Source organism: Anser cygnoides, chromosome 1 (genome assembly GCF_040182565.1).
Source record: "Anser cygnoides isolate HZ-2024a breed goose chromosome 1, Taihu_goose_T2T_genome, whole genome shotgun sequence".
NCBI classification, from domain to species: domain Eukaryota; kingdom Metazoa; phylum Chordata; class Aves; order Anseriformes; family Anatidae; genus Anser; species Anser cygnoides.
The window spans coordinates 16,160,510-16,176,399 of record NC_089873.1 but is presented as its reverse complement, the minus strand read 5'-3'; the positions used below and the strand labels follow the sequence as shown (position 1 = coordinate 16,176,399).

General features: G+C 40.5%; 1 protein-coding gene across 1 annotated transcript in view; it reads right to left on the bottom strand.

Annotated features, from left to right (window-relative positions):
• Positions 1-213: 213 nt before the first annotated feature.
• Positions 214-15,890, bottom strand: part of SLC2A13 (solute carrier family 2 member 13) — a 158,221-nt gene continuing 142,544 nt past the window's right edge. Inside the window, exons 8-10 of the mRNA XM_048068473.2 lie at positions 8,003-8,124; positions 7,718-7,870; positions 214-6,572 (exon numbers count right to left, since the gene is read on the bottom strand). Coding sequence (XP_047924430.1) covers positions 6,346-6,572; positions 7,718-7,870; positions 8,003-8,124 — 502 coding nt within the window. The 3' untranslated portion in view covers positions 214-6,345. The remainder of the gene's footprint in view (positions 6,573-7,717; positions 7,871-8,002; positions 8,125-15,890) is intronic.

Genomic DNA, 15,890 nt, shown 5'->3' with positions numbered 1-15,890 from the left:
CAGCCCTTAGCAACTCTGTCCCAGTGTGCCACAGCCTCTCTCTGGCTTAAAACATATTATTTAAGACCACACCAATCATATTCAAAATTATTCTTCTCCTTCACTTATTTCAGGCAAGCCCATAGCCTGTTTTAGCTCATTTTTCTGGGCAATGCCATTTTGCATCTCTAAAAGGCGACCTGAATACCCACACAAATAAAACCTTGAGAAAGATTCTGTAATTAAGTATCTCACCTTTTATTTTGTTCATTTACACTTCTGGCACTGACAATTCTTTGAAGATATTTACTTTTATGTAAAGACCAAACTTCATTAAAGCAATCAGAACAGAGGTCAATTAAATAATCATACATCACTGAAGTTTCAGAAAATGTACAACACTTTCATACATTATAGGCTTGACTGGTTGCAAAAGGAAATGGCACGCTTGACATTGTTAAGAAATAACTTGGACAACCTGACAATTAGTTTTGCCAAAACCTGTTTTGTACTGAACACCATACCATGTGTCCTGATGGCACCATATGCATGTTATTACTGAACACAAAAGTATTTATTTCTATCAATTTGGTCTCCAATAATGTTCCCGAAAACCTTAAATAGAATTTGCTGCAGAAAGATCCGGTTGATGCTTTTGTAGGGTTGTGAGACTCCAGATGAAAAGCGGACACACAACTCGTGCCAATTCCCAGCTATGCCCTGGACCAGCAGGACACTCGAGCACATGAAGAATTTCAAGAATAATAATCCTAACAATTTCACGGGCGCTACTCGAATGCTTAACACCGCACAGATGGCAGGCGTGTGCTAGGCAGGAGCTGTGGTGTAAGCTGAGGCTGGAGCCCCAGCACCACAGAACCACGGCGCTTCTCCTCCTGCTGAGCATCTTGCCTGCCAGATGAAGTTTCTCCTGCAGAAGTCATACATTCAGTCCTCTCCGAAGTCTGTGTAATGTTTAAGGCAGCAAGAGAAATTTGCCTTTATTTTAACGCTGATGTTAAACTGGTGTTTCCTTTAGAAATACGTGGACGTTATTCATAATTAATCAGCACTCCCCTTATTTATACAAATGCGATGAAACGGAAAACCAAATTTTGAAAAATTGTATCTTAGCGGGACTGAGGAGTGTAACTGAACCATAGTTGAAGCTTTATAATTACACATACCAGGTCATTCAGATGTAACACACCGAGTAGGAACAACGTGAGGGATCTGGGTGATCTCTGGGTTCTTGAGGCCTGATTCTGGTCCAGCTTCCCCCGGTGTGCATGAGCTCTACTGAAGCTGACAAGTGAACGCCTCCAAGGAGAGGCATGGATAAGATTGAAAACATGCCGCTGGTTCACACTAACAGGTCATCGTGGCTAAAGTATATGCTCATATACAGAACTCTGGAACACCATTAACACCCATTTACAAAACACTACAGTGATGGTTATTGGCACATAAAAAACTCCTCCTCTATATGAAAACATACACAAAATAGATAAGAACTGCCATTTTTTTTTCAGACTTTTAAAATCTATAATATAGTTGCCTTTAAGGAGTTTTTACCCCCAGTATCACAAACAACAATATTTCTTTAACAATGTTCACCTAGATTTTACTGTGCTGACATTTTTAACACTGCCACAACCTAGACCACTTTGTGGATTATGCTTAACTGTACTGTACACAAGGCGATGAAGATCGATAGAAAACCACTAAGATTTTTGCACAAAAATGTGACTTGTTAAAATCCAGAGAACAATCGAGTCACTTGATAGGCAGCAGCTACATGTAAGCTGTAAATGTTACCCGCAATAAAAACACATTTTGCCATAAAGCACATATTGTGGAATTATCTGCTTCTGGCCTGGTACACAAAGCTCTATTTTCTTCCCAATGCAGAGGAATGGGTTTTGGTTAGCTTGACTACCTCTGAAAAAGTGCACAGATATCTTACTCTTTAAAGTGCTTTGCAGAACCCGCTCTTCTGTCTTTATTTCTACTCTGAGACTTCTGTACAACAAAGACTCTGCCCCTTCCTTGCTTAGCAATGTTCGGCTAACAGAGCCTCTTCGGCAAGTCCAAGTAGACTTTCTAGACAACCATGTTGGTGTAGTTAACGTTGAGACGTGGGAAGTTGGGTATAAAGCTGAGGAGCACAAGGTCTAGCTTCAATTAGCCCACTGCACACCTGTGGGACAGCACCCAACACCCTCGTGTCCGAAGGGAAGACCCTCGCTCAGGGCCGGGGCCTTGCAGCTGCCCTCGACGTCAAACCTTCTCCCCAGGCCCAACCGGAGGACTTGAAAGGGCAAAAGAGATTTCACAAAGGAAACAAAGCGTTAGCTTTGCAAACTCTATTGCCATGTCCTCGTCCCCTTGCAGGGAGCTTCCTCCCCTTGGTCTGCCCGTCCCCGTTCCCATCCACGGGACCACCTGTGCCGAGCACCGGCTCTCCAGGCCCCACCTCTGGGTCCCACAGTCCTTCTGTCTCACCGGAGGGAGGTCACCGACGGCTCCTTTCGGCTCTGACACCCATCCCTACTGAAACGTGACTCTGTGGAGCTGTCAATGCATCATTTCTTCCTTCCCCACTCCCTACCTAACTCCCACACTGGTGAAATGCTGCTTTTTCCAACTCATGCAAAAATAAGTCAGCGCTGGAACAATGTTCCTTAGGACATATCCTCTCTCTTGTCACAAAATGTCTGACAGGGCTGTCACGGCAGCTCGCTGGGTTGCAAATGTTTGGGAGCGATCTGAGGCGCATGCAACAGTGCAACTTCAGCCCTCCGAATGAGTCCTAGGGGCTTGCTTTGTGTTATGTTTATTTTCAAAACAGGTTTGTTCCGCCTTTTAAAGCCTGATTTTGATCAACATAGTGACAAGGGGAAGAAACTAGTTGCAAATTACCTCACCGCCCCCCCCCACCCCCAACACTTAACGATTTCAACATGGTTAATAAACAAGTATAGGCGAATTAAATTTAAAAAGATTAAAAGTGCATCAGGAATTGTTTCTTTTATACTTCTCTTAGGCCAAAACTTGTAAAGAATCAGAACTACTAAAATATCTCAAATTGCTGTGCATAACCAAGACGGGATTCATGCAAAGCTCTACCAGCATCATGAAGCTAGCACTCCTGATGCACAGAATACCTGAATGAAATGTGCAGTCCTTGTGAAGAAACCATTTCACATCTTCTGCAGAAAGCTTTCAATAGAATGATACTGTGCTTAGACACACTATTTATGCTACTTCATAAATTTAAGAAATTATTCAGCTTTTTATTCTTTTGTCTGGAATGTTACTATGTCTACCTCTAGCAAAATCTCTTAAAACTTAAAATATGCACAAATATAAAAAATCTTTGCAAAATAGAAACATTTATTTAATTTTCTTCATACATTATAAATGTTCACAGACTCTAAAAATAAAACCCTAATTGTGTAAGATTAATTTCAAGTATTTGACCTCATTTTTATGATACATAATGCTTGGTGCCAGGTTGGGTATTTCTGAGGTGTGGAATGTTTTCTTTGTGTAAAGCAACCTTTGTTGTCCTGCTTTTGGCTGGGATGGAGTTAATTTTCTTCCTAGTCGCTGGAACCAGCCAAAACCAGGACACAACCCTAGGAGGAAGACTTAAACCCAACTCTTTGCAGGTGGAAAAGGGTGGGTGACAGCAAAGAAGCCGATATTTTTTGCACCTTCATAACCAGTAGCAACGATGAACAAAATGGTTGTGTTTCAATCGCTTTGCCTCCAGAAAAAGGGCACGGGATGCAAAATTTCAGAAAACTGCTTCCAGTGAGACTGATCTGGTGTGAGAAAATGAGCCTAGCGCCGCGCACAATTGCATGCTACTTTTGAGAACATCTGTGGAACAATGCTGGCAAAGAAAGATGGTCTGCTGCTGCTAAAAAGCCCCAGCACTGCCTGAAAGAAATAAAAAGAGGCTGATCTTGTGCCAGCAATCTTTATAGGGACTTTGTTTCAGTTATGCCACGGAAATGCCGTGGTTTCCACTGCCTGTGGACACGAGCACAGCTGAGCAGGGGGTAAGCGCTGGAACCGGGACCGCAAACCACTTCCACCAAGGGACCTACACCGTGAGCGTGGGGTCGTTTTGGGGGATCAGAGCTGTAAGGCCCTCTTCTGAAACGCCAGTAAATGCCCACTGAAATCTGCCTCTGTGTAGGACACCAGGTGAGCACAGGGCGGGCGTTAAACACTTCTTCACGTGCTGTGCTGGACAACAAAACTGCTCTGAAGAAGGGTCTTCCAGCACATGTTTTTTCACCCTGAATTCACCCTGATTTTTTTTTTTTGTCTGTGCCAAGCATCCCTTTTCTCGTGTTAGGTACTGCACCTTTGGTGGAGGCTCTGAAGAGTGCGTACAAGGCGCGAAGCACTGTGCGCTTACGGGAGAGGGAAGATCGAGGGCTTCGAAGTGCAGCCCCCTCGCCGCCAAGGGGAGAGAGGTTCAAGGTCAGTCTGCTCCTCGCAACGACTCATTTGTAGTTCCCTCTGCCTGCTATGCTCTCCCCTTTTATTCCCAGTCAAGTTACAGAAGGATGCTCTAAAACGTTCTCTTTCTAAAAATACTTCTGTGATTAACAAAGTAAAAAAGAAATAAACCTAAAATATATTCAATCACTGGAGTTCAATAATTCGAGTAAGAAACCCCCCTGTATAAGATCAGATAGCATAGTGTCAGACTTCATCATTACAATGAAACCCCACATATTACCCAATAAATTAACTTAGTAACAAATGTCCAGTTTCATTTTGACCGTACTCCTACCCTCAAAATATTTTTCAACCCTAAAAAGTGCACAAAACATATCTATAAAAGCTAGCGAACCCAACAATTTAATCTTTAAAAAATTAAAAATAAAGGTATTTTTACCAAATAAAGGGGGAGCAGCCCACAGGCAGAGGAGGCTTTCCACATTCTTTCATGAAGCAAATGTTTCAAAGATAAAAATTTGAGTTTTCGATGCTTTCAAACTCATATCTCTGAAGAATTAAAGCAGTGAAAGGAAACAGGAGAAGGAAAAAAACAATATTTTTATGTAGCTGCATAAAATTCAATTTGCCAAGGCAAGCAATCATGGCAGGTGAATAAAATGCCATTAATATTTTCATTACCATGCTAAAGGCAGCCAAGTTGATTTTTGTGCCTGACATTTTCTTGACAGTTTTGCAATGCTTCAGTAAGGCAATTAATATGAGATGTAGGCTTCTGCCCAACACGAATATTTTTCTTTAGATCCAGCAAGACACTGGTTGACTAAGGGCATTTGAAGGAAAAATGTGCTGGGATTCACTTGCTCTGCATACATGAAGATAAACTGAAGGCAATATGATTATGCATGAGCAAAAGGCACAGGAGGGATGACCACTGTGCGTTTTGCAGCAGAAAACCTCTCCCCTCCTTTTATTTCTTTTAGCTCATGATATTTTGTGTTCAAAACTAGGCACAAACCCAAATGTTCAAATGCGAAAAAGTAAACCAAAAATCATTCATTTCCAACTAACTGCAGCCTCTGTGTTGTCCATAGCAATATGCACCAGCTCATTTGTACACGCGGCCACATGCTTAGTTCTGTTTTCCTGCTACCAGGATGTTATTTTTGGCAGTGTATCTCACAAACACCAACTACTGATCGTAGTGTGTCCTCAAAGAGCAGCAGTGGCCAGACGGCCTGGGATTACACAGCCTCAATGCCACCCTAGTTAGACACCACCTAGGTGACTATGGCTCTCTACTCGTTATCTCAAATAAACACAAACGCAATTCTGTTGGGGTAAATTTGGGCAATGTTCCCTCTGATAGACACATCAGATATTTGTAGTTTCATGATCAGATAAACCTTTTAAATGGTTACCATTACAGCAGCATCGTTCGTTGCGTTACATAGCAGAGCTATCTGCTAGGCTGCTATGGGATGGGGATCGGACAGATGTTAGCTGCTTTCTGATTAGTTACTGCATTATTTTAATTTTTGTCAGTATTGAAGATAAGGACAACCACTGATCACCTATATAGCCTTCTATATTCACCTGGTACAGTGCACTGTACAAAATACCTTGTGATGGTGTGGGATTGCACACACCTGGTTGATTTATATAATCGTGGAATTTAGTCTCTTTTGGAAGCCATTGCTTTTCGTTATCAAGAAAACATGAGCATATTGATTTCCTCCCAAATGGAGCATTTTTGAACATGAAGGCATTTTTAACTAGACAGTAGAAAGGAGAACCAGACCAGAAGCAGGGCAGTGAGGTCACCAGAGAGCTGCTTTTCCCCCAGAAGGCTTTTAAATGATTAAATACATCAGCAGCTGAAAATTATTCCACATCAGAAGCATCATTGTCAGAAAGATGGTAATTACTTCCCTTCACCCGAATATACTCAATATACCTCCCTTCATCAGAATCTGACATACCACATGTACATAGCCTGTTTTCAAACAAAGATTCAATTTCCTCTAGTTTTTTCCCTTTAGTCTCAGGAAGGCAGCCATAGATGAAAACGAGTCCCAAGCCGGCAAACCCTGCGTAGAGGAAGAAGGCTCCTGCAATGTAAAACAGTACGCACAGTCAGTTACAGAACATCCCCTCCCCTCCTCTGCTTCCACGCAGGGGAACGGCAGAAGCAGCAGGCTGTGGATATCAAAGGGGCATGTAAGAGCAAAGGGTGGAACACCACGAGCTGCTTGGCTGTGGGTGTAGGAGAAGACTGCTTTACAATATCAATGCAACAGAGTCAATGAACAAAAGCAATTTAATTTAATATGGAAGAGAATTTTCTTCCTTTTTTTTGGCAAGTCATTCTGCTGTTAAGATAAACAGCAACTATCGCATAGCCAATAAAAAAAGCAGATATGGAAGGCAAGAACTTTCTTAGTTATTCTTAACAGCAAAGGAATCACTAAGACAACTGCCAAAGATGAGAAGTTTCAGCAAAAAAGAAACAGGATTAAAACAATGTTTGCAACTCTCATATCTAATTATTACTTATAACTTCTCTGCAAAGACAATTGGCAGTGAGAAAGAGCTCGTCCCCCCCGCCACCCACCTTAACTAGAGACAGAGAAAGCTCCGAAGGACCAACATTTACCTGCCATTTGTTTCCAGACCAAAGACTCTAAGGAATGACAAGAGCCGCTGAAAGGCTCTGCACTAGTAATGATATGAAGGTCACAAAAACTCAGAAGCAACTTAATGTAATTTAAATGACTCGTACTGGAGTGGCTGAGCAGTAATCTGACCATCTCTCCACAGGCTCGAGCAGACAGGACTTAATCAACAGCTGGGAGCAGGACGATAGCATCTTCAACTATACGGCTGTTTCTGCAAGGACCATCTAATAATGGCCTTGGATGCCATCACAAAATGGAAAATTGCTGATGCTGTCTTTTTAAGTGGAAGACAGCATTTTTCACCAAGCCAAAATGTATTTTTTTTTCAGCTTCTCTACTCTATGCAACTTTCTAGATTCACTTTCAAGGACAGAAATAAATGTTTCTTATGAAAGCAGGACCAAACTCCAGGCAGGTCATATCAGGTCTCTGGTTTTACTACACCACAGTTAGCTGAGAACACTGCGTTCACAGTTGGAATTTTATAGCAAAACCAACTATGAGTCCCAGAACCCAAACAGAAGAAAATCTATGCACCAATGCCAGCACAGCACCCGTGGACACACACTGTTTCTTACCATAGTATGTCAGATATTCAGCTGTATGCAGAAAGGTCAGTGACACGAGCACGTTGAAAACCCAGTTGACGCCAGATGAACATGCGTTTCCTGTACTTCTAGCCCAAAGTGGGTAGATTTCAGAATTGACAGTCCAGGGCATGGGACCCATCCCTAAGATTTAAAGAAAGATCAAACTCAACTTAATGGCTGGACCGAAGAGCAAGTTTAATGCGTAGCCTCACCATTTGACATTTTACTTTGACAAGTTTTTACACTTATACATGAAAACAAATGTTTGCTTACCAGGTGCAAAGAAAATCAAGTACAAAATAAGGCCCAGAAGTGCGGTCCAAGAGTATGGAGTGGGGCAGAAATTGTATGCCCAAAACAAATCTTCCTTTTTGAATACAGTTTCATTCGAACACCTGAAAAATAACAATAAGATCTAGTATTAAAGAATTTTCAGGGAAATGGATGACATCTCAAAATAAACCTGGCACATAACATCGTATGAAAAGCTGACAAGTGTGAAATTAAGAGAGCAAAGCTCCGCCCTGTTTTATCAAAAACTTTTGAGCCGAATCCTACATTCAGAAACGTACTTTTCCCTGTGCCTTACAGATAACATTGTGCTTGATTGTGTGGCCTTAGGAAGAGCACCCAGTATAGCACATTCCTGAATTTAAACATTTGACCTGTATCTACTCCTTCAAATGCATTGTCTTTACTAAGCCAGCAGTCATACCAAAGCCAATGAGGCCGTTCACATGAGTATCACACAGTGCAGCAAGAGCTGCAGCAGCAGGACTTTGAGCTCAAGATGCAAGAATTTAGGTCAAATGAAAGTCAGTCACCGTTAGTCACTGATGAGCCGTACGCAGTGCATGCCGGGTGTAATGAGTAAAGTCTACAGTGTGCCACAGTCAAGTGAAGTTGTACGGAAAAGAGAAATAAACTTCCTTTTCTTCACAGTGAAATAATTAAGAAGGCGGCAGCATTTCTAACCAGAAAGTAAAAAGTAGAATAAACAGAAGTAAACAGTGCCTGAGCTACTAAAAGAAAAAGTGATTTCTTTGCCAGAACTATGCAGAAATTGCATATTTCTAGGAATAGATATAAAATCATGTATTTTCATCTGACTGCTAACAATATATTATATTTTAAAGGGATACTTGCAACTTAATCTTTTTGTTATAAACCTCAGTTTTGAAAATTAGCATTTGTCTAAATGGACAAGTTATTGCTGTAACTAGAGAAACTTCAGCTGCAATCACATCAATTGCCGCAGCTGAAAAAAATGTGTACTTTTGGGAGAGTAGACTTAGGCAGACACCTCCCTTTCATATGCAAACCATGTTATTTACTTGAGGAGCAGAAATCACAGAGTGCTGAACATCTGCCTGGACTACAATTTCCAGATTAGCTGAGTATGTATGTGAAGGATATACCTTCTCATCTGCAGGAAAACTGGAATGAAGCCTGCAACAGGTGATAAATTAGAGCTTGACAACGAAAAGTGAGATGGGGGACCAAAGACACCCTGAAATGCTTCAGGGGACTGACCACTGCAGTTGACTTTCAACAGCAAGTTCCAGCCAAACATATCCTCTCTAACTTTCTGTTCAGAAACAACCAGCTGGCCCCAGGCTGAACTCATGCTGGTGAGCACTGGTGGCCAACCCACCACCTGTTTTGGGGCAGAAATCATGTTTATGTTGGCACGAATGTACCCATAAAACAACATTTAAAGCAGAACACCACTGTAAAGTCCTAAACCCAGTTTCAGGACAGCTGGAAATCCAGAATTCAAATACACTTAAAAGAGAGGTTAAACCAAGAAATCCTGGAAAAATCCATGTCCAAAACCACTGACAAACCCTTGCAACTATCTCATTCAACACACACAGATTCAGTTTTGGGGTGAATAATACATGGACAACAGAGTTCAACCAAATACCTCTCAAAAGATATGTCCCTCAAGCCCGAATACAACAGGCCTGTGGCCTCAGCTGCCACCTGGCCACCACATCACCCAGCAGTGTAAGATGCTGGCAGCTGCCAAATCTGATATTTTCACCGTCTCTCAGCCAAAAGTACTACTGCCAGCCTTGCTATTTCTTCACTGTGCTTCTCTGTATTGCCCCCAGGTTCTTTCTTATGTCATTTTGCTCTTTCACAGCTTAGCTTGGCGTCTCTTTTATGTTATGACAGCTAGGCCGGGATCACTCCCTGTTGGCACCCACCTGACACTTCCATACTGCCCTACATCTCTCTCATCACAGATGGGTTAAATCACGTTTGAGCCATGTCTCAGATACAGAAGACTGAACTGTGCTGGAGAGCTATTCTTATGTTTAAACCAGCAATTCCTTACATGTTAAGAAAATGATGTTTGCAAGAGTAATTACTTAACCCCTGGAGACGGCATTGCTGTCTCCCATCCTGGCCTGCTCTGTATCTGCGCCGCTGTGAAACCACAGGATTGCTCCATGTCATGTCACACATTTGTACAACTGCACATTCGCTTCTTTGCTGTTACTCTAATTTCATTTGCAGGTGTTTGGTAATGAATACAAGCTGATTAGCATTTTAAAATGTCTTGATGCTGAAATTGGTTTCTCCGGTTGGTCCAGCCAGATCGGCAGCTCCTCAGAGAAGAGCCTCACGCTTTCTCTCAAACGTTGCTGTAAACAAAGATGTACTTGGTTTATTATCTTGCATCCATCTCTATCAGTGCAAACCAACCTGCTGATTCATACAGACACAACCACAGGGAGGTCTGGATGTTTCTTTCCCCCACTACCTCTCCCAGATGTGTCCTACTTTTGACAAAGTGGAACACAAAGTATATAAAGGAAAAACAGATGTCTCTGAAGCCTCCAATTGCTGAAGCCACTGACTTCTCTGCTGTCTGACAGCAACTGAGAGGAAATTCAGTTGCAAGAAAGCAGATTCAGTACATTGAAACAGGAAAAATAGCACTGAAGACTAGATTTAACAGAAACCTTGCAGTAATAAGCTTCTCTGCTTTGCTTATCCTTTGGTAGCAAAATAGGATGGTACACAGAATAAAAGCAAAGATATCTGCATTTGCTGGAGTTTGCAGTCTAGGGATTTACTTAGGCACTGTCACTGTCTAATTCTTGCTGCACTATCGGTCCTACAAGAGCTATTATTTTGCTAACAAATACATTAATAATGACTGTATAAGATAATATCAGACAAAAATCTGAATTTGGTTCTGTATTAAGGGAGCATCTATGATGGAAAGCAGTCAAGAAGCTACTGATCTCTTCAGCAGCTGAAAAGCAGAGAAAACTCCATGTAAAGAGCTCACAAGCGAAATTATGCAGTCAGGTACCACTGCAAAGAGTGTGTAAATCAGAATGTGCTGGGTAATTAGTACAAACTGTGAAAACGGACCACATCATTTCCTCTGAAATTACTGCCAAAGTGAAAACACGACAGAATTACATTGAAAATCTTTACCATGAATTTCTTTCATTATGTATTTTCCCCAGACAATTTAAGAAGCTCATCTGTTGTAATTAGTGAAAACCTAACTTTCTGACAATTGATGTGAACAATGCTACTGACTGGAAATAAATCAGAACAGCAGCAGATTTCTACTTTATATGCATTATATATTCGGTTTCACAGTCACAGAATCCATCCTTTCTCAGACGCAGCCTGTAGCTCAGAAGATCTAAAGCCTTGATCCTCAACTCCTAAATTGCCTTTATACAGCACATTAAAAAGGTGAAAGAAGGGTTGTTGCAGGTTGTCTAAGATGTTATTGTTAATAATCAGAGGATGAAACAGGATAAGACCAATTCCTTGATAATCATTCTAAATTATCCTAATACTTGAGCCAATTTAGCAGTAGAATAATTCTCAAGTACAACATAGAAAACTACAAACTAGGGAAACTGTTAGATGTTATGTAGCAAAGGCCATGTTAGCACAGCACAGGAAAGCTGATTTTCTTGTCAAAATTCCATTAATTTTTACTTTGCTGCAGAGTGAGGACTGTGTCTCTAAAGATATGGCTTTTGTTGGAATTAAATGTTTCATTCTGAACAGTTCATATATTTTTAATATGAAGGTTACTGACTTCTCATTGTCTTTTATGCCCTTCAGAAGTGTCTTAAATGGATTTAGATCTAAAAATCCTAAAAGGTCAAAATTCAAATCAAATCAGACTATGGAAATAAATTACTTCTAAAGAAAATCACTAATGTTATCATTCATATCCCTAAAAAGCTTGTTAGAGCAGGCTTATTTCAAAATTACACATCCTGCTCTGAGATAAATTTTAACTTCGGGGTCTGATGATACATAAAGAATTTAGATCTAATTCACAGTTTTACTAATCTGCTATTTCTTTGTTCCAACAAGAGTAAAACTATTTAAGGGCTCTTATTATGTCAGATTTTGTGTCTGGGTTATCAAGATGAAGATAATTGACAATTTATCAACTTAGTCTCTGGTGTAACACCAATACAAGGGATTTTAAAAATCTCTGTGAAAGAGATTAAAAAAAAGTCCTTGCGTAGGGTGCTGACTTTTATACCATGCCAGTCAAGATGAACAATATAAATTGATGCCACGCTTATTGACTCAGCTTTTCACCAGAATTCTGGTCATGGAAAGGACAGAGCAGAAAACAGACCTAATTAAGAGTAACAGGTTTTAGGACTAAGAAAGGTTTTTATGGAAGATGTTTGAGGAAAGCTGAAATTATTTATCCACAAGCAATTACTAGTCCTGTGGAAGAATCTGTTCCTTGACATTTGGGTTAGTTCTTACAGCTTCTCTGTCTCTGCTGAAGATCTTGAGTTGTCTGAACAGACTTCTAATCTTTAAATTACTTAAAGGAGATAATTTAGTAAGGTATCAGTTTAATTGTATAATAATTTGATGTTAGACATGTAACTGAGATCTTTGGAAACTGCCTCTATAGTGTCCATCAGATGAAGCTTGGGCTCAGGTTGATCCAAGCTGTGCCTGGAATTAATATTCACTGGCTCTAGAGTCAGGGGCGTTCACAGCTACAGGTTCATTCATCTGGCTTCTCTAATCCACCAACACAGAAATAAGTTACATTAGTACAATCCATAGAAACCAGTGAAACTGTAGGGTACGGTTTCACTATATATCAGTATATTCTGATCTGAAGAAAAAGCTCTCCTCCTTACAGCACTTAGTTTTATTTTTTATATATATATATATATATATATACAGATATGGTAGGATGCTATCTGAAGTCTCAAACAGTGTAACTCTTTCCTAAAGGCAAACAACAAATTAGCTTCGAAACGACCAATAGCTGAATCAGAACTGTCTCAAGGTCCCGTAGCTACTGGATGCTGTGCTTCAGAGAAGCACTGTAGGTCCATGCCTCTCTGGACAAGTTTGCATCCACTGCTTTGACTTTGTAGCTGACATGGAGAACTAACTCACCCATTAAACCAGATATTGCGAAAAATATGTAGGTGAAACTTCTTATGCCAAATGATGGCAGTTGAAAAAAACAGACAGAAAAGCATAAGACAGATGCAGCCTTGAAAAATGTACCCATAGAATTTAATGGTATTCACCTAGACATTACTTAACCTTCATTACATAAAAATATCATCAGCATTTCGGGACATTTATTGCAGCCATTTGCTAAAACTGGCAATGCGTTTTTAAAACATTAACATGCAGTCTAAAGTCTTGGAAATACAGTTCTGTTTACTGCAAGAAAGTTCTCGTCAAATGAACTTGCCCATGAGCGAAAAACTGTCTTTATCACTGTGAAGCCCACTGCTATAGGAGCTATCAGTTAAGCACGTAGAGCGGTGAGTGAGATCTTGAACAAAGAACAGAAACCACGGCAATTTAATTGGACAATAGCTGCAGTAATTGCCACTGTCCAAAATATCTAAAAAATCTTATATTGTATAAAAAAGTAATTTCTTTCTCCATGCAATGCATTCCATGCCAAGTACGTTTAGGAGCAGCTACTATGGCTAGCACAATGCCTACAGGAGGATGTTCTCCTCAGACTGAATGACTGGCACTTCTTATTCTGCATCTGGGAGACTGAAAGCAAATATTCAAAGATCAACTGAAAAAATAATAGAGAAGCTTGGTTGCTTTGCACATTTCAGAGCCAAAGAATTTAGACAAGCCTTCTTCATTGTGTGCTATAGGATGAGAATTTCTAATAACATTTTACACTTAAATGAATATTTCTTACAGATCTATGTGGAGACAGCTAACAGATATAGAAATAACCATCAATTATTCACACTGAGCACCTCTTTCCTTACTGGCTGTTGTCTTCTGATCCTTTGACTTCTTTCTTACAAAGAGACTGAAGCCCTACAGACTGCTAAAATCTGAAATCAATCATAAGGAATTTTTCACTGTAACTTTTACACACTGTTAAGGTAAAAAAAATACTTAATATTTATCGAAGCAGAAGACCTTACAAAATAACTACTTCACAGAAATATTTCTAAGACATAATTGCTTTCCCTCATGCCTCTCAGTCTTGGCAGAAAGCACACCTGCACCAGATTCAGTACTGATTTACCTCTGTTCCTGACCACCTAGACACAGAAGCACACGCTTTTAATACATATGTGAAAAAAAAATAAAAATTGTTAAGTACTTTTAATTCAAACACTTGCATTTTCCCCAACTGAGAATTTTTTGCTTTGCAACTGCATCTGAAGCTGTCCAGTAAACAGAGTGCCAGAGCTATTCTTCAATCTGAATAGACTGAGACTGCCAAATGACTGAAAACAGGACCATTTTTTTTCCCATGACAAATAACTCTCCAGTATTCATCACACCAAGAGGGTTTTTAACTGTTCGCCATGCTGGCCGTTTCAGTATTTGTGTGACTACTTCTGAGCCGGTTCAGAAGGGTGGGCGGCCCAGGTCCTGCATCTTTTGCCAAGGGAAGCAGCTCGGCTGTATGGCAGTGCCACGTCGGGTGCTTCGATAGCTGTTGGTCTGAGCCAGCAGCTTTTTGTGATTAAGTAACTCAATGCCTGATGAAGGATGTTCAACTTTGGATTTGTTTCGGGACTGGAGGTTCTCTTAAATATTGCCATCCTATTCCTATCCTGCCAAAGTTCAACTCGCTACTCCTTTAGACTTCTTTTACACCCCGCTGCTGTCTTCTGAGCCCTGCTGGCCTCCTCCAGGCTGCTGGCTACAACTGTCCCACGCTGCTGTCAGGCCACAGCTGCTTCAAGCTTCATTTTCCATCACATCCACCAGGGTCGAAGAGAGGCAGACCCTTGGTACCTCCCGCACCGCTGTCAGACATGCTTCTCTCATCATCTGCTCTGCTCTCCTTGGCTTGAAACACAGACTCAAACGGGACAAGGCAGAAGGGCTTAAATCTAACGTTAAAGGCTTTCCACCTGAGATTTCACAGCAGCTGGTAGCGTTTGGTAGGTACACCCATAAACCAGTCTCGGATATGGCACACTTAGAAACCAGGAACAGAAATACGCAAATACACGTTTTTGTTACAGGACACGTGATTACCTTAACCACACCGTATATATTTGATTTCATTTTCTTCCCAAACTTCTTTCCACTATTCTGAAGTAACAGATGGTAATAAAATTGTCAGGAAAAATCTGATGTACCTGTGTTCGAGAGAGTGCCCCCTTCTCGGCCTAATTCTGATCCTGATCGGACACACTCAGTTTCCCCCAGCATAAATTAAAATTAACTAGCAATAATTAAATCGTATGGTTTCATAATTCTGTCATGAAAAAATCATAAATAATTCAAATATTATATTAATAATGCATAAGCTTGTGGGGGCTCACACAACAACTATGAAAAAAAAATCATCATCTGTTCACTTAAACAACCTGCAGTCATGCCTGCAGAATTTTAATGGACAGAATTAAAATTAAAACCTGATCAAAATGCAAACTCTTAATTAGATTTGAGTATAAGCATCTTAGCTTAACATCACTGTCCTTCATGCATTTCTACCTGTGCTCATTTCAGTGACTTTAGTCATTACATAATAGGTCAGAGTTTCAAAATACGATAATATCCTGTACTTCTTCTGAACATCACACACTTTCAGGTACGAAATAACTGATGGTACAAAATTAGCTGCTCAGTCAAGAGACAAAGATGAAGGAAAAAATGGCATATCTACTTTTTT